The following is a 22,077-nucleotide window of genomic DNA, read 5'->3' on the forward strand; positions in this document are numbered from 1 at the left end:
AATCCGTCTCGATGGAGAGTAGATCAAGCAAACCTCTAGGGTAGGCTTTTATCTTTTGGGTCTTGGAAAAATATGTAAGGTTTCAGATTAATTGTCCTGTTCATCCATAGCAGGATGCAAGCAGGATTAAAGCTTCCTTGTGTGAGTAAAGCATATGGGATGGCTTCCCGTGCCCTTCCAGTAGCACTGTTCCATTTCATCTGTCCAGACACTCACATGGTGTGCAGGTTTCATTTTCACAGTTTGGCTCTGAGTCAGTTTTAAATTTAGATTTACTTTTTATTATTGTAGATATTTTTTAGATGAACCTCCCTGGAAGGCAGGAATCAAACGCTGATTTTTTTTTTTCATGCCCATTAGGGGGCAATTTTAAAATGAGATCTGTCTCAAGGGGCTGAAGAGGGGATAAAAGACAAGGTGGAGATGGGAGGAGGGGAGAAGCTGTTTTCCGAGTACATTATGTTTCCTGCCATTTGTTTTTTTTCATTTATTTCTCTTGGACTGACCTCACACTTTGGAAATTATGCGCCTAGTTTTTTATCCCTCATTTTTGTCTTACTTTTTTTTTTCCCCTAGCACCAGGAAGAAGAGATGCCTCATTTTGAAACCTAAAGGGGGGAATAAGAAAAGTCCTTTGTAATATATTGCCATATTATCACTAAATCCCCTGACAGTTGTGACACAGAAGCAAGTCACCTGTCACTTAAGCTTGAGGTCTCTTTAATTTTCTCCTGGAATTCGCACCAGGCTGTCTTTAATTTGAGGCCTTTATTGGAATTCTGAAACCTTTCTGCCTCCCCAGTGCTCAGATCTATTCTGAGTGCTGTTACAGAATGTATACAATAACCAACAGAGGGATTCAGAGGGGGCTGAAGCACTGTTTATTTAACACTCTGGAGGGATTTTCGTGCTTATTCGGTCCTGGCTACCCAGCTTTCAATATCGCTTTGACAACCGTTATGCCCTTCTCATTAATTTTAAACAGTTAAAACACAGGAAAAAGAGAAAAAGTTTTCATTATTAAAGTGCTTTACTTTTTAATAACAGAGGATTCTGTCCGCCAGGGGAAAGGGCAAACCTCACTAATTTCACATTCATATTAAAAAACGCTGGGAAGGTGACACTTTGTGCTGCCAGGAGGCTTAACAAAAGAAAAGTGATGGGGGCTTGGAGGAGCAGGCAGGGGGAGAAAGTTTTATGTTTCACGTCAATGGAAACTTGTTAGTCACAGCGATGAGTGTCCACTTCGGGGAGGCAGCTCCTCTTGTAGTTTATTAAACCTCTACAGAGGCCCCTTGACTGGAGGCTGTCTCAGCTGATTAATAGGTGTGCGTGAAGTCAAACTAAAAGGTGTCTGTGAAACAGGCTGTGTTGTGAGTCTCTCAAGCGCATTGGGAGCCAGAGAGAAGAAATCTATCTAATTTGGGGACCAGAAATCTGGGAGACTCTTCATGGAGCCTTAAAATATCCACTGTGGTCTCTTACAGGTGGACAGCTGATACAGGCAGTGAGTGAGCAGGAACTTGTGCATCCCCATGTGTTTTTGCTTCATTGAAAGATAACCTAGTGGCTGGAAGCTGAGGGGTCCTGAGTTCAAAAGAGGGCGCTGTGCAAGGAATTTAGACTATTCAGGTGCTGTCTGTGGGAGATTTGCTCTCAGGCTGTAGAGTGGCAGATCTGGGTCAGCAAAACATTCTGTGTAGGGTGCCAGCAGCATTGCCTGGCTTCCATGATTTGCTGTGCCAGCGTGATGCGGCTCTCCTGGACTGGCAGCAGTGCAGAGGTGATGTTTGCAGCTGCGAGGGAAAGAGGGTTATGCAGCATTAGCATGCAAATCTACCAGGGAGGAACAGGATTGTTGCTTTGGCACAGGCCTAGCGCAGAGCCTGGGAGGTGGATGTTTGTTTTCAGTCAGCCCTGGTCAGATGAGTGGGTTGACCAGTATCAAGTTACTGCCTTGGATCTGGCACTCTTAGACTTGGATGCTGATTCCTGTCTGAGTAGCTTTTGAGAACTGTGACCCTTTCCTGGGAGAGGTTCACATCCGTGGATACTTGGCTTTGTACTTTGCTGTCAGATTTTCATCAAAAATTCTCTTGTTTTCTTGTCCACAATTCCATTCTCTGCCTGGGTACTCGAGAGAGAGAGACAGCCTCTCTTCTCCCAGTAACAGCTTGCTTCCAAGAATGTTTGCTTTCCATTTCCTGAACTGCATCCTACAGTCAGATTGTGGAAAAGCTTGAGCATGTGCAATATTGCACCTTTGGTCTAAGAAAGTTTCTTCTGTCATGCCTCTGGTGCAAGGGGCTTCTCTTATTCTAGAGGAACCACGTGGTGGCAGTTAAATTAAGTCTGACTTGTTGGCAGTGAGAGAACTTTGTGTAGGTATCACCAGTGAGAAGTTCACTCAGTTGGCTCTGCTCGCAGGTACTGAGTTTGGTCCATTCTCTAGAGCTCAGGGTAATTGTAGACCTGCCCCACGAGCCCCGGTGTTTTGGGGAACCATACAAGAGGACTTGCAAGACTAGTCTAAAATTGTTAAGGTGGAGCCTGGGGGGAGTTATTGCAAGTGACTCCAGTGGAAACAAGCAGTGTTGTCTGGCCTGTAGAATCTGAAAAAGAAAAAAAAAAAAAGAAAATTAAAGTCAAGGGAAAAAAGTATGTGATAGATGTTAGAAAACACAAAATTAAAACTGATTTGCTCTCCTCGCCACACAGCGCTCACTGGCTGCTTTGACTTTAACATCTTTATCTGTATTTTTTTTCTCTAGTAATATTGAGAGGATTACCTTTGTTGGCCCCTGGGTGGTTACTGTGTGATTTTACTGTTATTAAATCTATTGTAAACTGCTTCATTATTCCTGACTCAAATTCGCTCTTTCCTCTAATACTCCCACCGCCCTTGTAGAAATCCGGTGGCAGGGACCCTCAGGAAGTCCGGGAGCGGGCCACTGTCTTGCAGACGAAATTTGAGAATTACGTTCACTCCAGCGAGGGGACTGTCCGGTGGGCGAAGAAAGGTCAGTGTGCTGCTTTTTTGTTTGTTCCAGAAGGGCTCAAAACCTGCCAAGGTTTTCTTCTGGGTCAGAGCTTCAGGGAAAAGTCCTGGAAGAAACATTTTGGGGCCGTTGGGCTCTACAGGGGGTTGAGGTGGGCCCAGAAGGCTTTGTGATGATATTAAATGTTAATTTCTTGCATTGCCATATTATGTGCAAATGAGGTTTAATCTTGGCTTCTGATAGGATTCACATCCAAGGGCTCTGACCCAATCACGTGAGTGAGCAGAGCCATGTGTTGTGCTGGGAAAGTCATGGGTGAGCTGCTTAACCACATCCTGGAGCGATACCCGTTGGATGCTTTCCGTATGCACCAGGGGATGAATTTGAAGCCTGTAAGACAGGATGCCTTGGGAGCAACTTTTAACAGGCAAGCATCTTAGACTGAGTTGGTTGTTTGGGGTGGGAGAAAAATGAGAGAGAGGGAAACTACTTAAAAAGGCAGAAGGAAAAACTGGGATGGATTTAATAATAATTGTTGCGATTTGACCTCCCATCTTTGCCAAGCAGGACACACAACAGTTGTCACCGAGCAGTACAAGAAAGTCTTCCCTTCTGCTTCTCAGTTTGGAAAATCGAGAGTAAGGTGGATTTGGGGGAAAGATGAAAAACTTGCCGGGAATGTGGCAGGCAAATAAACACTAAGCATTCTCCGGAGAGGAGCCAGAAAGTTTTTGCAGTGTAGGCACCTCTCTCCTGTGTTCTGTTCTGGTGCCCAGTGAGGCCGATTTAGGTGCACCTGAAAACTGAGTAGCTGTTGTAAAGGCAGTGTGGGAAGTCAAGCCCCAAAGGTCCCCGTCAATTGCTTGGAATTTGGTTATTAAATATTGAGACAAGTCCACAAAATGCAAACTATGCAAGAAGACTAAACCGTTCTTGCTCATAATGCATTGGACTAGAGCCTTTCCCCTTTTCTGAGTCTCCTCTTCCCACAGGTCTCCCTTCCTGATCGTTTTCCTTTTCACCTCACTTGTCACTTTGATCTGAGTCAAATTCTGCTGTCTGAGCTTGAGTAGAAGTCCTGTTGATTTCAGTTCTGCAGTGTTTCCAGTTAGGTTTGTATGAGTGGGTCCTGATGAGATGAATTTTAATGGTCTACAATCACTTCTCTTTACCATCATGTACACCTGCTGCATGCATGTGCATACAGGGGTGGTGCAAGTGCACCAAAGGGTCCAAAAACAAATGGGAAAATTGGCCTTTGAGCTGTATGATGTCATCATAGAAAGGGAGGGATGTTCTCAAAATACAAATTCAGCATTAAAATTGTTTATAATCATGAGAAGTGGTTGTTGTCAAAGGTGCCGTTTTATTCTGAACGTTGAACTGACTTTTTTGGTGATGACAGAGCAGAATGAGTAGAGATGGTGCTGTAACTACCTGTGTACCCCAGATTGTTCTGCATGCTTTTAATGATGAATGGCCATATTGATGGGCGAGGTATTTGAAATGCTTCTGCTCTGCCACTGCTTGTCACGGCACTGATTCTCACACACCTCCCTGGTAGTTGCAGTGCTCATTTTTTTTTCCTAAGGGTTCCAAATCACCTCTCTCCTACAGTGAAAACTGTTAAAGGTTTGCTACATAAGTGGCTTGCTTGCACCCATTGTCAGGTGTGTTGTGCTACTTGACTGGTGTCATTACTGTTATAGCTGCACTTTTAAGTCAGCAGTCTCAAAGCATGTGACTAATGATAAAATGCTTGATTCTGCATGGATGAGCTTGTTGCTCCCCTGGGACCCCTTATATCCCGTGTGAATGTCTAACCTGAAATGACTGTGACAGAGACAACAACTGAATGGCTCTGGTCACACTTAGCAAACCTCTGTGGTTTGTCTCTGTGCAGCATATGTCACTGCGCACACCCACACACTTGTTGCTGACTTCAGCACTAACAACTTTTTTAGCCACGGACAAGAAGAAGAGAAGATCTATCAGGAAATGCTTAAATGTTGTGCATCCCATTTTTCTTGTACAGAAGCTCTCCACCTCTTTTTCCTACTCTGCTATCTACATATGCAAATTTTCCACTGCTGAGTGGCTTCCATAAGCCCCCTCTTCCTCCCCTCTGCGCCAGGCATCATGAATAATTAACACGGCAGCTGGCTTTTGCTTTCATGGCAGACAATCAATTGGAAATTGTGCCAGAGATGCATTTGTTTCTCTCTCTTTTTCTCTTTTTCCCCATTTTCTGACCTAGTCAATGTTAATAAGCAGTGTTTTCACTGCAGCCTGCTTTCAAAAGGCGAGTGGCTCCCTGCCCACTCACCCCTCCTGCCTCTCAGTCCCGTGTTTTCCAAACTCAAATCAAATGGTTCAGTGAAGGTGCTGCCCTTCAAACTTGATTGACTGATCAGCAGTGAGATGGGTGGGAGGAGGGGTACGGCTGGGCCCCACTAACTGAAATATGAATCTCATGAAGCATGGAGCCCCTTTTTGGAAGCAGAGTTCTCATCCAAAGGGTTGCATGGTGATAGGTACTCCATTTTGAAGCTGTTGGGGAAGCGAGAGCTCAGGAGACTGATCCTTCATGCCACTGGGGTTACAGAAAGGGTAGGGAAGAAAACTCTGCTTTTCTCTTCTGTTTCCTCATTTTATAGCAATAGTTGAGCGTTTTCCTCATCCTTTTTGCCCTCATCACCCATATTTTGAGAGGGACAGCAGAGTTACAGGAGCCCACTGTTGTGGCATGATGTTTGAATCCATGGTAGTTTTCATAGACTCATAGAATGGTTTGGGTTGGAAGGGACCTTGAAGATCATCCAGTTTCAAGCCCCCTGCCATGAGCAGGGAGACCTCCCACTAGATCAGGTTGTTCAGAGCCCCAGCCAACCTGGCCGTGAACAACTCCAGGGCAGGGATGGGGTAGCCATAACTTCTCTGGGCAACTTGGACCAGGGCCTCACCACGCTCCTGGTGAAGAATTTCCTAATACCTAATATAAATCTCCCATCTTTCAGTTTGAAGCCATTACCCCTCATCCTGTTACTCCAGGCCCCTGTAAAAAGTCCCTCCCCAGCTTTCCTGTAGGTCCACTTTCAGTACTGGAAGCTGCTCTAAGGTCTCCCTCTACATTTCCTGTAGAGCAGGAGGGATGCACAGATGGAAAGGACCAATCTAAATCCACTCTCTTACATGAGCGCAAATCTAAATCCCACCCCAGGCCAGCATACGTTGCCTTAGACTCATGTTGATGTGGCAAAAACTGCTGTGTGGCAGTTTGCTTCTGTGGCATTAAGATGAGATATCCTTTATGTGAATTATGGCCTGAGCAGCACTGTTACCAGTATTTTTGGGTTGTTTTCATAAAGCTCTTATCTCTTTGTTCACAGAATTATAAAAGAATTTCAACCTGAGAAATATTAGCTTTTAATATAATTGCACATAGGAGCTAGAAGACCTGACTCTGACAACAATGAGAGGTATGAAGACCTGGTAGTGAAGATTTAAGGGAATCACACCAGCAAAGGTCTTCATTTGAATCTCATGGGTGCTGTAATGAACATTAGCAGCTCCAAGCTCCTCAAAAGTAAGGCAGTTGTGTGAGCTGAGGTTTCAGCCTGCTGGCTTGGCAGGGCTGTTAGGTCAGCTTCGCGTTAGTGTCTTACAGCTCTCCCTGGTTTTGCATGCTCTGTTTCTGGGCTGTCTTGTCAGGACATTGGGAAGAGGGGGGCCTCTGACACCTTGATTCTCTAACTGATCCAGGGACTTAGTACCAGCAGCCTTTCCCACCTCAAGAAGTGTGGGAGGTGAGCTCAGCCTTCGTAATAACAGGATCTTTAGTGTCAACCATATCAAATGCTGCAAGAAACACAGCTATATTAGCTCCAACAGGACCAAATTTAAGACAGGAGCAAGTTTGTATTGTTCCTTTTGAAGAGTTACACCTTCTCATAGCAGGTGAATTTTACCAATAACTTGGAAAAAAAGCAGTAGAATAGGGTTTTGGAGAGCATTTTGGAGAGCATTTGAAGGATGACCTTCAAATGAGACTCTGAGACAGAGTATTTGGAATTTAGCATTCTCTTTTTTGGGAAAACACAGGTCGCTTGATGCTCAGATGCCTCTGAAAGAGTAGCGTTGTGAAATTGGGAAGGAAGTGCAAAAAACTCAATCTTTTCTTCTTATCGATTGGGAAAAGGAGTTCGCTTTACTCAGTAAACAGAGCTTTGATGGATTCCCTGGGTCCTTCCAGGAGCTGATCTGCTAAAATGACATTTTTATTACTGTTCATAAACTCCAATCTCCGGCTGCTTCCAAGAGATTAGACATAAGCTGTGGGCAAACTTGCTGGTCTGGTGGCTCAACAGGCAAGGGCAGGAGAGGTTAGAGTTTAGAGCTTGCTGCTGTCAGGGGTTGAGAGGGAGAGAAAGATGTGGGAGATGATTGGACTGAGGGCTGGGGGGACACAGCGGAGTTAGCAAGTAGAGGAGCAGCAGGGGATTGAAGGGAGGCAATTTCTGATCTGTAGAGTTTCCTTACAGAAAGTCCCTCTATTCCCCATAGCAGAGAGGACAGCCTGGGTGTAGTTAATGTTCCGGGTACATGGAGGAGTAGTGGCAGTGTTCATATTAGTGGATGATCGTCTTTAGAGCAATGAGCCCTGAGGGAAGGGCATTACAGGAATATAAAGATGTGAAGGGAAATTTGCACACAATTCTATTATTTTTCCCTTTTGAGAAGGTGAGCTCTGTTCTCAGCATGATGATGAGTCAGGAAATCCAGCTGGCTCTCTGATATTTATAAGGGACTAGCTAGTAACTGGTGAAAAATGCGTGGACTACTGGGACTGTAATATCAAAGGAGTCTTTCTATGCTATCCACACACTTTTCTTTCCCTCTCTTCATCCCTCTATCTCTATTCTCTCTCTCCTTATCTGGTACCATGTGATATCAACAACTCTTCTGTGGAGGTGTGCTACAGACATCATCCTTTCGGGCAGAAGAGGCGTTCTTGCAAGAGGCAAACCTAATGCAACTAAACGTAGCTTTGTTTCAGTTTCTAATGCTTCTCCACCACTTAAGTCCTCCTTTCGGGATTGTACTGGTACTGCATAACCTTCACAGGTTTTTTAACAACCTTTTCTACCAGCTGCTGACCAGAAGGTGTCCCAAAGGACAAGACCAGTGTCCTTTGAGCTGGAACAGCTGAATCTTTCAAGTATGTGTGTATATATACATATGAAAATGCAATAGCAAACAGAATTCACTTCAATCTTCTTTTTTCCCCCCCTCAGCACTGCAGTCTTTCCTTTGTGCATATACCACCTATCCCAAGAATCTCAAGCACATCTTCCACATCAAAACTCTCCATCTGGGTCATGTGGCCAAGAGCTTTGGCCTGAGGGATGCCCCCCAGAACCTGACTGCTCTTCCAGCTGCAGGCTCAAAGAAGAAAACCAAGCCAAGACCAAAAAGGTAGGACAACTTGATGTTCATGAGCCAAGGAACACCATATGACAAACCATGGTGTGTTTTGCTCCTCAAGGTTGTTGTGCTTGCTCCAGGAATTGAGTGGTGTGGGCTGGAAGAGACCGTCAGAGATCATCCAGTTTCAACTCCTTTGCCGTGGGCAGGTCATGTGTAATTGTTCCTGAGAGACTAAAATCACGTTGAGCCATTGGCTTAGGTTGTGTTGCTCTCTGAGCTGTTGTTTCATTCCCCTTTTTCTACAGGCTTTAGAGAGCCTAAAACCAACTTGGTTGAACATTTGAGTGGGATTTCAGTTTAAAAAAAACAACAAACAAAACAAACAAACAGTTCACTTTGTAGTTTGACTTCCGATAAAGATGCTCTGTTTGAAAGAAGCTGCTAAGTGTGGAGATGCACCTGTGTAAACCAGCCTGGGTTTTACTGCAGCCTTTCCATATTCTGAGCACTTGAAAACCACCATGTTCTATGAATCTTACGAGCAGAAACTTCACTTGAGAGCTGCCTTGAAGGATGAGGAGGAGTATAGGCAGTGTTCCAGAGTGAAGCAGGAGACTTCCCATGTATTGAAGTGATTCTCTTCTTGTGCGGGTGTTGGTTGCTAGAACTCCGGCGGCAATCCTGTTATCGTGGCCAAGCACCTCCATAGAATCTGCCAGATTTTTTACCTTTCACATTCCCACTTCCAGTCCTACAGAGAGCTATGATCCTTGGCTCAGGATCAACTGCAGTAGCAACTCTTTGTCCTCATCCTTGTCTCATCGGTTCATCTGTGCTCATAAGTACTCTCTGTTGAGGTAGAGCATGGGATGATAAAAGCATCAAGAAAGTAGCAGAGAAATCAATATTTTCACTTCTCAAATTTGAAGTTGACTGTCCTGCACATTATTAGTAAGGCTGTATAAGTGCTGATCTTTTTCACAAGATAGTATCTTCTTTCCTCACCTTGACAAATACCACTGCATCAGGAGCAAAGTACATGTTTTACTGCCTTTAAAGGCCTTCTGTGGCCTCCCTGGCCTTTTTTGTCACCTTTTCTACCCTAGCCAGGCAGTGGTTCATAGGCTCTCTCCTGCAGTTTCACCAGCAGTTTCCTGGCAGATTTGCCATGGGACAAACTGTGTCTGTCCTCTCAGAATGATCAGCTGAAGCTCGGACTGCTTATTCTTCTCCCTAGGAAGATATTAGTGTAGTACCTGAAGGAAAAGGGAGGTCTACAGTGTAGTTTTGAGTTATTAATCTTATCATTGACCATAGCTAAATAGAACCTCTTTTAGACAAGCCCAAATCAAAAGGCAGATCTGTTGGTAGAAGTGATCTTTCTACAAACCTGTGCTCTGCTGCCTGTAGATTTAAGTAGTTCTGGCAAAAGCATTTCTGCAAAATCAAGTGGGGTTTATCCCAGGCAGAGTTTGTAGCAAGCCTAGAGCTACAGTCCTGTCCCCTTTGGTGCGTGGGCAGGGCTGTTCCCAGGTACTCCTTCCCTGTATAAAGAACTTGAGACATCCCCTGATGCTTCTGAAGGAGCAGAGCCCTGAATCCTCTTCTCTTCTTGAAACAGAGCTGGCGGTGCTCAGTACTTCTGATCGTAGCTACTTTGAGTTGTTTCCACAGGAGAGAGAATCCTCACTTTTGAGATTACAATATTAAGTGCTCGCTGTCTTGCCTAGCACAACAGCAGGACACGAACCTCTGGCTTGCCGGTAAAATTGCTGCAATGATTCAAAGAAGGAGAATCCTTTTCCTTTTAGCAGCATCGATTGTGACTCTTCCTGTGTAATTGTTGATGCAGACTCCGTTAGCAAATGTTAGCCTTGTAATTAAAGCACTGAGCCACATAATTGTTCCTGGGCTGGTGACATCTATTGCACGTGTACATATATCTGGGGGAAAAAAATGCAAGGGGAAGGGATTTTAAAACAAAAAGTTAGAGACTGCATTGTCCTGCTTTGAGCAGCCACCAGGGACAGGCCACTGATCTGCCTCCTGCTTCAGCTGACCCTCACCAGCAGATGGGCAACAGGATGGGAATGCCCCTGTGAGCAGGGGATTTAAAGGAGCTTTATTTCAGGAAGAATAGCCTGATTAGCCGATAAAGAGCATGTAAGATGGTATGGGGTGGGCTTTGATGTCTTGCTGGCCCAGCAGGGTGTCAAGCTATGACTGACAGTAGCGTGTCACAGGATTACTTGGCCTGCAACAATGCCTCTCTCTGTTCATATGATGTTGCTACTCTGTTAAAGCTACTTTTTCCCTTGTTACGAACCTCTTTTAGACAGCGTTCCTCCTCCCCAAGTCTTCATCCTGTTATAGTACAGACAAGGTCAAGATACAGTAGGTAGTTTATGCACAGGACGCGTGGGGTTGGGGGATGTGGAGGTGTTAGAACAAATGGTCTGAGAGCGATTTGAAAGCTCATTTGCACGTGGATCATATAATTGCAGCTCAGGGAAAGTGGGCAGGCTTTGCACAGGTTTGTCACAGCTCAAGCTCCAGATTTCAAATCCGGGAGCATCTGGAAAGTTAAGACCCTGCAGAAATAGCCAAAGTTGTGGCGTGCAACAATTGTTCTTGCCTGCGAAACTTGCTCCTAATCAGCTTTTTCTGCATGTGCTTAAAAAAAAGAAACTCGCTGTATTATTATTTATGGGATAGTTTAGAGAAAGTGAATATAGATTCAAATTCAGTCTCCTCTAGCATAAGTTCAAGGTAGTGCTGTTAACTTCCAGCAGACTGCTTTTGATTTCACAGACAAAGCAGAAAGCACAAGTTAGGATGCCATTTAGAAGGCAAATGGTTTTTAATTGTAAAATGCAAGGCTTGAAATTATAACAGCATAATCACAGAGCAATCTTTTTAATTATATTTCTCATGTGATACCTTGAGTGTTGGTTGTCGCGTTACACATTGTCTCCAAACATTCGATACTTGGTTTTAATCCGTCTGCTCACTAAAGCCTCATCTCTTAGCACCTGCCCAGAGAATAAAGAACAAGCAACCTAGGTTAGAAGTGGGGTAAAAGCAATCATTAAATGTTTCTTTAAAGAAGACAAAGAAAACTTTTCATTTCTGTTCAAGTCTCCTTTTGTGCTTAGTGCCTCTTTGGAGAGTTGGCTTGGGGAAGGTGAGACAGGAAGGCAGAGCAGCCAGGTGTGTGGCGTTCAGTGCTGAGGTGTAGAAGCAGCCCTCTCCTCCTGAATGCATGTGTAAAACTTCCATGTGTTTTTTTTAAACCTCCTTGTGCAAACCACCTGTCCCCTTAGCTGTAGCAGTTCTTGCAAAACCCAGTCTCAAGATGGAAAAATATTTGCTTCAAACATTTTTGAAAGATGCAATGCTTTGTTTAGGTGAGGGATGAGCACACGAACCAGATGCTATATATTAAGTTACAGTACCTGGGCTCACTAAGTGTCTGGGCTCATGCTTTTACTGAAGGGTAGATGGAAGGAAGCCGTTCCTACTTTCATTGAGGGATTAACTCTCTCCTTCACCGCCAAGAAGCATTACGCACACAAAGTAACTGACGCGCAGATAGACGTGTCTTTTGAAAGACCTATTTCCATTCCACCAAGCATCCCTGTGCTTCTCAGTCTTTTACACTTTGGATCAGTGGGGTTTTATGGGATTTTGTGGCCACTGATAGTGTGTTTGCTCCTTTTGAACTCTGGAAGGCTGGTGTATGTCCCCAAAGGGTTTTACTATAATGAGGAGTTGCAACTTAATTTAACTTGTTTAGGAATTGGAGCCATTACAAAGAAAGAGATAGGTCCTGTAGAATTCATTGCTGCAGGATATCTCTGAAGCCAGAAGGGCTGAATTTACTATGAGTATCAAGTATATTCATAATTGCTGCAGCATGTGCAAAAAGATTTAAGGCGAAAATCCCCTGATGCTTCAGAGTTTAAGTCCAAACCTTCACTAAAATGGGATCAAGAAAGGGTGTCCGGAGTGCTTCTTTTTGGAGGCTTTGGTTTACATCTTTATTATACTGCCATTGCTCTGAATATGGATATCACCGTGCCCTTAAGGTTTTGGCTGCAAGATTATTGTGCTAATTCCTTCTTCAGTGTTTAGTGGTCAGATAGAATTAAGACTCCTACTGGGAAATATACCTTGTGACCCCATCTGTCCTTTGTATGGCTAGGGCAGCAGTGTCCTTTGGGTGAAAGCTTGTAGCCTTTTACCTCTCTCCTACCTCATATGCATGATTCCACTTCCAAATGTCTTGGCATTGATAATTTTGGAAAGACTAATAATTCTATTGACAGGGTTTGCAAATCAAGGCTGCAGCTGGGTCTCCCTGCACAGCAATTGTGTAATCATTAGAAGCACTTCGCCTGCCAGTTTTTGCTTGCCATTTACAGCTTTCCTAATATCATTTAATTAGTCAAAATGCATGTTTGGAATTCTGCCCACTAAGAATTTCACTTGGTTTGGGCAGTCTGTTCTAGAAAACCAAACTGGAGCTCAGGTAAGAGCATGCATTCATGCACTGGAGTGCAAACAGATCCAAAGGTTAGAGTAAGAGACATGGCTGCTGTGAAAGGAAACGTCGCCATCACCCTTCCTGAAAGGAGCTTGGAGACACAGATGAATCCTGCTTACCACATCGTTATGTTATAAAGAAGTCCTGTTATGAAATTAAAGTTTTGTAACTGTAGAAATCCATCTGATTTGTTATCTGCAGACAGCAATGCCCTTTATTACTGTCCTGTTCCACCACGGCCACAGCACAGAGCTTTTGCTCCATCTTTGAGTGAGCTAATAGGGCTTACACATGGAGCTGGAAAACACTTGTGCTGTTTGGTATGCACCAAAAAGTAATCAGCTCTTTCTAGTTGAAATATACTCTGTCCTATAGGATGGGAAAGAGCCTGATAGAGGCAAGAATCCTGGGAGGTTCCCAGCCTCCCAGTGGTGCTTTCATCCTTTCTCTGTAGGGTGAAAACCAAGGGATGTCAGTGAAAGTGAAGCTGTGTCGTTTTGTCTCTTTCTGTGTAGCCAAAATACAGTTACCTTCAGTAGGTGTAAGGTGGACTTTACTGTTCAGCATGTCTTGGCATGAAGACTGCTGTGCTTTAACTGTACTGGAACAGCGCTTGATGCCTAAAGTGACTGGATAATAATTTTCCTTGATCTCCTCAAGCTCGTGTTTGTGTCGGCTGAGAACAGTGTTCCTGGGCCATCTGTTGACTTGTCGAGAGCAGTGTAGGATTGCTGATGAATTTCTTGCCCCTGCCCCACAAAACGCAACACCACAGAACCAAACCCAAACAGGGTTGCATTGGCTGCAGATGGTTCATCCAACGCTATAAGTAGAAAAAGCAGGTGTTGCAGCAGCCTTCGCCCAGAGGTAACCCAGCTCTGCTGGCACAGTTTCAAAGAACTGTTGGAGATGCTGTCAGGCAGATTGATAGTGTGATCCACGTTGAAATGTTCTCTGATAAATGAAATGGCTTACTCCTGTCTCCTCCAAAGACACACCATGAGTTCTGGGTCTGTGCATCAGGACTTGATAGTCCTTCCTCAGCTGGAGCAATTTGGGAGCCTTTGGTTGCTGCAGATGCTGCGAGTTTTGGTTAAAGGTCACTGCACGTGCTGCACTGCATTGCACCAGCCCTTCACACAGCTCAAGACAAAGGAACGGACAGCAGTGCCAACCATGTTGTAGGAGAATTCTCTAGGAATGAACTTGCTCACTGTTCAGGTAAAAAGACTGATAGAGGCATCTTCTGAGCCATCAAATGGTGTCCAAGAACCTGCACATGTACATGTACCATTACCCCGGCTTATACATATTTTTGGCTTGGAGATCAGCTTGTGATTCGGTTCTCTAAGGAAGCAGATGTGTGTCAATGAAATGCCGGTATTGGAATTCTGGAATGAAAATGAAAAATGTGGTCAGATTTTCCTTACTCTTTTCACCCCGTCTTTTCAAGCCTGATTGTTTGAGAGTCTCCACATCCAGGATTGTGGTTTGTGTATTGAAACAAATTCAGTCTGACAAAATCAGCTGGTAAAACTTGATCATTCTTATCAATGCTTGAGATGGATGGGATGTTATATAGAAACAGAACAGTTTGTGTATATTTGTGCCTTGGAGCTGTCCTCAGGATCTCCACTTCATTGAACATCCTCAAAGCTTAGTTCAGTACACTTGTCTTGGGTTTTTTTGCTGTAGTCTCTTTTACCTTAGCATCTTGTTAGTGATTGTGGAATTCAGCGGATGGTGTCTTCAGAGCTTGCAAAGCCATCGATCGCCCCAGGTGTGTGGAAGTCACAAACCGAGTGTGTTGAAGGTGTGTTGCGTGTAAGCTAGGTGGGACTTCAGAAGACATAGCTGGAAAAAAAAAAAAGAGGATTTCAGGCTTTTCACCTATGGGGTTCACCTATTTGGGGGTTTTTTCCACATAATGAAGAAAGATTTGCCTTGAATCTTTTCTGATACTCTTGAGCAAAGCAAGCAATTGTGAGTTGAAGGGATAGAGAAGGAGACTGGTCCGAATCATTCAGATTCCTTTTGAGGAGGAGGGCTGGGCTACACCAGGATCTCTGCGGATCGCTGCAGTTCCAGAGTGGGATGGGGAAGGGGAGCAGCATGCTGGGAGTGGCACTGCAGGTGGAGGTAGAAGAAGACAGAAGCAGAGGAAAGAAAGATGTTATTCTTTCATTGCCTGGACACTTTTTCTCTCTTGTTTCTTCCGTGCTCCTCTCCTGCTTTCTCAGCATTCAGTGATCTATTTAGCAAGATTCACAAGTTTCTCATGGTTAAAGAGTGTATAAAATCATTCCAGTTTTCTGGAGGAGGAAAGAGGTTTTTTTGTCTTTAAAAGTTTGTCACTGGACTGATCTTTCCCAGCCCTTCAGGATAACAAAGTCATCTGGGGACAGTTCCTCTGTTTCCTTATTGTCTCTCTGCTTTTGTGAGGTTGCACCTCAATTACAGCTGTGCACAGGCAGCTGTAAACCTGGGTCTTTTATTCCTTCTTCTGTCCCATGAGGATGAGGAGAGCTTTCTCAGACCATGCCAAGCAATTACTGGGCTGTCTGCCTTCCCTTCCTCACTGTGCAAAGTACCTTTCTCTCGCCTTGGTAATGAGGTGATTAAATAGATGCTGGGGTGATCCGTTCCCTATACCTGGAACATAAAGCCCAAAGCAGTGGTTGAGTCTCAGGCTAAGCCTTGCAAATAAAGGGATGATGGGTCTCCCACTTGAAGTTAGACGGTGGTGCAAACTCATCTCTGCTGGTTTCTCTGGCTACTTGCCAATTCCCATTTGTCCTTTATGGGAGTCCTGATGGCCCATATCTGGTATAAAAGAGCAGTAGTCCAGTGATGCTTCTTCCTGGCATCCAATATGTCACAGCACTCAACACCCAGTGTGCTGGACACTGACACGGAGAAGTCAAATAGCATGTGCTGAGGGACAAGTTCTGCCTAACTTGCTTGTCGGGGCTGTTTTGTTTTCTGAGTTATGACTTCTCTATTCCTGTCTCATTTTCCCCCAGCTGGTAAAAAGTGGCTATTTTCTCATCCATTTGAACATTCCTTTCTGCTTTAAGCCCAGCTGAAATCTTGGCACTGTGGCACATTGGGATGGATCAGGCATTAATGAACCTTTTTTTCCCCTGCAAGTTCCCCTTAGCTGCACTGGTTTGTAGTTCCCCACATAAAGACCAGCTGTTGTGATTGGAAGGAGGGATTTAAAGGGCTGAGGACTTCTCTGCCCGTTACTAAAATGATGTGCTCTCGTTAGGGCTCAATATAACGTGATATCTAGATGTGAGATCACAGACAGAAATGCTGACAATCCATATGTTTATCCAGTGATGGGAACATGGGTTCTCTCTGTGTTGCAAAGGCATCTTACGCTCACAGCCTTTCTGCAAAGGTTTTTGCCACAGTATCACCACACAGTGCTCTCTAAATTAACACCACAACAGCCTTCGGCAACAGGGAAAATGCACTCATCCTGGGTTATGAGGTGTAGGAATGGACACGAAGGCCAAAGAGATTAAATAGTTTGCACAAGGATGTTCAGAGGGCAAGTGTCAGGGTCTTGCTCTGTTCTCCTGGGCTTCGTCTCATAGCCACAGGGTGGTTTTCCTCACCAGCGTTGTCTTGACTGCTCTGGCAGAGCTCCAGAGACTTTCACCAGTTGAGCAGAGAGGGGAATCCACAGGTTTACAACAGGAATCGGAATTGGGCCAGGTATCCTGACCTGGTGCAATGCAGACTGTTGCTGTTGCCTGTGGCTGTTCCATCTCATGGTTAAACAGAGCTTTGACAGCTGTTTTTCTACTCTGTGATCAGCGTAGGTTTCATGGCACAGCTCCATTGATTTTTGTAGCCCTGGTTAGAGGGAGAAACCTCCCTTTTCCCCCTGCATCCTTGTTTTTCTGTGTACAGCTCATCACCACAGCAGGGGGTATTGATTTAGTAATTGGGCAATGATTTCACCTGATTGATAATAAAGCGTTGGACAACCTCCCTGCTGAGCTGACACTCAGCCCAGCAGCTACTGGTGGATTTCTTGTCCTTTTGCAGCAGATAGTTCCCTGTTGTTAAGTAAACTGATCTGTTGCTTGGTAACCCTGGAATTACTGCAGTAAATGCTTGGAGACACACTGGAAGTGTCAGATAGAAACTTTTATCAAGTGATGGAGGGGGCTGAGCAGAGGATATGTCTGCACTATGAAGTTTCTACAGCTGGTTGAGGGCCCACCTTGACCTGTTTTTGTGCGTGTGACCACGAGCATCCATCCGTGCTGCTGTGGCTTGTGCATTCCAGAAGGCAGTTTGGCAAGGCACGTCTGCAGCAGAGATGTTGCAGGTATGGCTTTACCAAGAGCATGTCTGTTTTGTTAGCTGTATGGTCGCTTTTGAGTTGGTTTTGCCTTCTGTGGGTTCAACCCAGGTGGTGGCTGTGCATCTTATTTCTCCAGTATGTCCAGGCTCCTGCTTTTCTGCCGATGCAGAGCCTGAATGTGTAATCTCTGTGAGAATGTAGGCTGCACTGCAGGTAGCACAGTCTTCTCCCCTGTGTCATCCAGGGGAAACTATCTTCAGTGGCAACAATCACATCATCCTTCTTATCATTCTGGTCCATCCTTCCAAACCCACTCTTGACCACAAAACCTACACAGGGATAGAAAACAAGCTGTGGGAATGGGGCAAGCAAATATCCCAGGCAGCCAAGAGGTTGCGTCCCTTTTCATTGGCCTAATGAATGGATTGATCTGTTGCTGCAGCCAAAGGTGCTTCCTTCTCCTGTGACCGCCAACACGGTTCTGGACTCCCAAAGGAACTACAAGAGGCAATGCCATAAGGCTGCAGCCTTTAGGACAGCTGAGGTCCACGTTTTAACGCACGCTAGCATGGATGTGGGGCTTCTCTTCAACTCCCTCAGCCTATTTAGAAGGACAGATAGTTTTCTTTTCACTTCTCTGGGATCTGTTGCTGGCCTTATAATAAAGAGAAAAGTGGGATGTGCAGACACCAATAGCTATGGAGCGGATGTGCAGACACCAATAGCTATGGAGACGCCGCTGTTCCCAGGAACATGGGAACATGGTAAGGAACAGCCAGTCCTGCACTGAAGAGGTTGCTGTTTAAACAGATCAGGGAGTGATAGCGATGAGAATGAGATTTGCCCAAGGTCATAGAGCAGGACAGTGGCAGAACTGGTGGTGGAAAAATTGCTGAGTAGGTTTTTGTATTTATAGCTGGCAGTTCAGGGCTACAGGGATATCCACGCTGGAGTTCTGTGGCTGGGCAGAATGCAGCTACCTTTGCAAAAGCTGTTCTCTGGAGAGGGAGCCTGTAAGGTGCTTATGATGTATGCAGGACACTGCAAGAAAAGGGCCTGTTGGATTTAGACTCCTGACTTGTTATTGGGTTTTGCTTGTTTATTTGGGGGTTTTCTGTTTCCAAGCTCTGGATTTCAGCTCTGTTTATAAAATGTTTCCATTGTTCGATGTCTTAAGGCTGTTAGGGTTTTTATTATTATTATTATAATTTTCAAACTGCTGTGTCACCTAAATCATGAGCCTTCAGCGCAAAACCTTCCCTCCTTCTCCCCGCCACCCCTGCAAGAGCATTTGTACAGAACAAAGGCTTGCTTTTAAAAACGGCATGATATTTTGCCACCTTTGTGAAAACCTGTCACAACAATATCTAATTTTGCATGAGACAGAATTTCAAATCAAGCCTCAAGAAAAGGAAGCTGTTCTTCTGCTAATACGTAAATGTCACTTTCCACAGCTGTAAAATAAAGTAACCCACCTAGCAGCATTTTGGAGACAAGGAAATCTAATCCCTCTTCTTTTCCCTCTGCCCAGGTCTAACGTTCTCAAGAAGACCCACGGCAAACATCGCCTCGCTGAGATCCTGCGATCTGAATATTCCAGTGGAATGGACACCGGTGTATCCAAGGTCAAGAGGAAGAAGAAACAGAGAAAACCTGGCAACCAGCAGCAGATTCCAACATAAGCCAGGATCTTCCACACATTGACTGCAAAACCTGCTTGAGTGCCTCAGCTGGAGCCAGGGTGACCTGCCAAACCTGAGAAGTGTTTCGGTTTATCAGGCAAACAGGAGAGGGATCGTGGAGATCTTGGCCTCCTCCCCCTCATTCCATAGGTCCAGGTGGAATTGAATCCAGGCGTGTTCTGTTGCACTGCTACAATTAAACGTGGCTTCCTGAAGATGCACTGTGTTTGTAGGGTGTTTTATACAAGAAAAATAAAAAAGGTTAAATATGGCTTTCGGAAAAATGTGATGTTTGTGTAAGGTGAAAATGAGGCAAGTGTGCTCAGACAGGAGATGCTTTCCTGTTTACAAGACCTGCGGAAACATTCCGTGACCTGTTTGATTGCCTATTTTTAACCAGATAAACAGTAGTGGCAGAGGGGAGGTGTTGCAGCAGTGCCCTTAAGAGGAGAGAGGAGGCTGCCCTTTCTGCTGTCTTTCTGCTTCTGTCCTGGGTGACACAGCCACGCTGCTCTCCTGTTCTTGGTGTGCTGGGCAGGGTCTGCCCCTGGATGCTGTTTGTTAGAGGATCCAGTAAGGAGCCTCCCCGGTTTCGGTGCCCACGGTAGGATTGTGAAGAGCTCTGTAGTGCAGTGACACCCGGTCCCTTCGGGGCAGAGCTCATGGGCACAAAACTTCATGTCAAAACTCCCGAGTTGGGGAACAAACGTTGTCACTGTGGGAAGGAGCCAGCATGGAATCCAGCAATCTCCAAACTTCTCCTTGCCTGCAGCGTATTGTCATACCTAATTATACAACGCAGAGTGTGTATGAAATGTCTCACCTTGGAATATTAAAGCTCTTGCAGGCTCTTGCTAACGCTTCCAGTAGTAACCGCAGCTCTCAGGATTCTCTCTGCTTTGGCCAGGCGCTTTCTGAGCACAGCCCAATGGATTTCACTTCTGCATTTCCCATTTGCTTTTCTTCTTGTTCTTCCTTTGCATGAGAGAATTTAGCTGCTGAGAAAAGAGATACGGTGTGGCTCAGATGTGCCAAAGCTGGCACTCCCTCACCATTGCCCGGCATGTGAAAGGAACCTGAGCTCTAGTGAAGTCCATGGTGAAACTCCCCGTGAGTCGGTGAGGGGTTGGGGCTGCGTGGGGTCTCCCAGGTGCCCCCCAAGGCCCGTGGGAGACTGACAAACTCCCACAAGACCTACAAGGGAGCACCCACCTCCTCTCCCTGTTTTCCTCCCTGTGCGGCTTCTGGCGCCTCTGTTAACAAAGCACCAAACGTAACACATCTGAAAACAGTGCAAAACCCTGCCAAAACACAGCTTTCTGCTGCCTGCAAGTGTCTTCCTCCAAGAAAGAGGGGAAGAGCAGCCCACCCATGGCCCAAGCCAGGCGTGTTGTTTAACACAGAGCCAGAAAGTGCTCAAATCCAGTGGCAATTTCAGGTGCCAGAAGAGAAAAAGTGCTGTAAAGGGAGTATAACCAGATGAAAACGATACCCGCTTTGTGAATACAGAATTAAGGGCCCCTGCTCTCAGCTGAGGTGAGTCACACTGAAGGCTGTAGGAGGGAAGAAATCAGCCCAAAAGGGTTTAATTTCTGAAGCGAATCTAACTTTTGAGAACCAAAATGATTTTTTTATTCCTCCCAGGCAATTACCGAACGTGCTGATTTTACTGCAGTGGTTTTTTGAACGCTTAAGAAAGACGTTAAAAAGGCTCCAGTATAAAATTAACCAGTTTTTTGAAGAGAAAGGAGTTGCTAGCATATATTAAGATTAAGATAAAATAACAACAAAGCCCACCTGGTTTTGTGATCAGTACTGTTTGGAAGAGCAATCAAGTTTAAGGCAAATGTCAAAGGAAATAGAAAAGAAACCCCTGAGGATGGAAATGACTCAGAGAAAGTTTGGGAAGAACTGGTCTTGTGCATGAGGGGAGAATATATGACCTTCTCCTGGCTGACTGTCATGTGTGAATTAATAGGGACTATTGGTGAATTCATAATAATAGGAATAAAGGCCATCAGCACATCAGTGAGAGATGTCAGGAAATCTCCTTGCTGTCGGTATTGACTGGGCATAGGGCGATACAAACTAATGATGGATAATGGGGTTTAAAAAAAAGATAGAATGCCTTTTTCTTTCAGCTTCACCATCTTTTAGCAGAGAGCCCTGGATTATCTGTGTGATCAGGGAAAGGAGGAGACTGTTAAACAAGAGCATTGTTAAATGCTCACACCTGAAATAAGGCCCACGTGTAAAATGTGGTTGAGTTGCAGTTGGGTCAGTAGGAACCAATTGTGCCCTCATTTACGCTTTGGCAGCTACAGATCAGCTCTGAGCTGGCTGCATCCTGGTTCATCGCTCACTTCAGGAAGAACCTGGTAGGTTTGGAGTTAATTTGGGCTCAACTCAAAGGATCTCTTTGTTGAGGTGGGTCAGAGCGTGGCATTGGCCGTGGGGCAGAGGTGGCTGAGCTGCAGAGCTCCATCAGCAGTGGGGAAAATGGGGCACTCAAATGCTGCTGGGGGTCACAGTGGGCTCCCTTGGCACAGTGCTGGTGTGGAGAAGGTGGACATCACCCTGAATGGCTACTGAGTTTGTCCGTTGCTGCTCTGAGGTACCTGATGTGCATTGTGGGGGTCTTGGCTGGGTGGGAGATGGGCTCTTGGCAGTGATCGGTGATACTACGGTTTTATCTGACTGCCCCAGTGTTGCCTTTGGTCAAGTTTGCTTTCTTGTCTTGGCTGTGGTGAGTGGTGGGGGCCCTGCTGCCCTGCAGCTTCCTTTACTTAGTCTGCAAATAATAGCACTGCGGAGCTTTTCTGTAAAGCTGCCTGTGAGTCAGACCTAGACTCGGTTTGCCTTCCCTGCTCTCCCCCCTTGAGTGCTCCCTCTCCCAGGAGTTGCTCTTGCGCCTCTTCTTGGCTCTCTTCTGGCTCTGTGTCCTTCGCCAGGGGTAGCAGCCCACATTCTCCTCCTCTCTGTAGCTGGAACATCTTGAGTTTACACTTAGAGGCTTTGGGATAGGAAAAAGCAAGGAGGTCACCTCGGTAGAAGAGTCACAGCTGAACACCCGCTGTCAGGGTCAAACATGAACACCCC

General features: G+C 45.3%; 1 protein-coding gene across 6 annotated transcripts in view; it reads left to right on the forward strand.

Moving 5' to 3' along the window:
* DDX31 (DEAD-box helicase 31) overlaps positions 1-19,249 on the forward strand; it is a 49,202-nt gene extending 29,953 nt beyond the window's left edge. Inside the window, exons 18-20 of one of the 6 annotated variants that reach the window (XM_054084516.1) lie at positions 2,909-3,020; positions 8,294-8,474; positions 18,828-19,248. In XM_054084516.1, coding sequence (XP_053940491.1) covers positions 2,909-3,020; positions 8,294-8,474; positions 18,828-18,978 — 444 coding nt within the window. In that variant the 3' untranslated portion in view covers positions 18,979-19,248. Of the gene's footprint in view, positions 1-2,908; positions 3,021-3,242; positions 3,427-8,293; positions 8,475-18,827 lie in introns of those variants that run through there. The other 5 variants (XM_054084515.1, XR_008453030.1, XM_054084517.1 and 2 more) reach the window with 5 other exon arrangements.
* Positions 19,250-22,077: the final 2,828 nt, after the last annotated feature.

Source organism: Cuculus canorus, chromosome 19 (genome assembly GCF_017976375.1).
Source record: "Cuculus canorus isolate bCucCan1 chromosome 19, bCucCan1.pri, whole genome shotgun sequence".
Classification (NCBI taxonomy): Eukaryota; Metazoa; Chordata; class Aves; order Cuculiformes; family Cuculidae; genus Cuculus; species Cuculus canorus.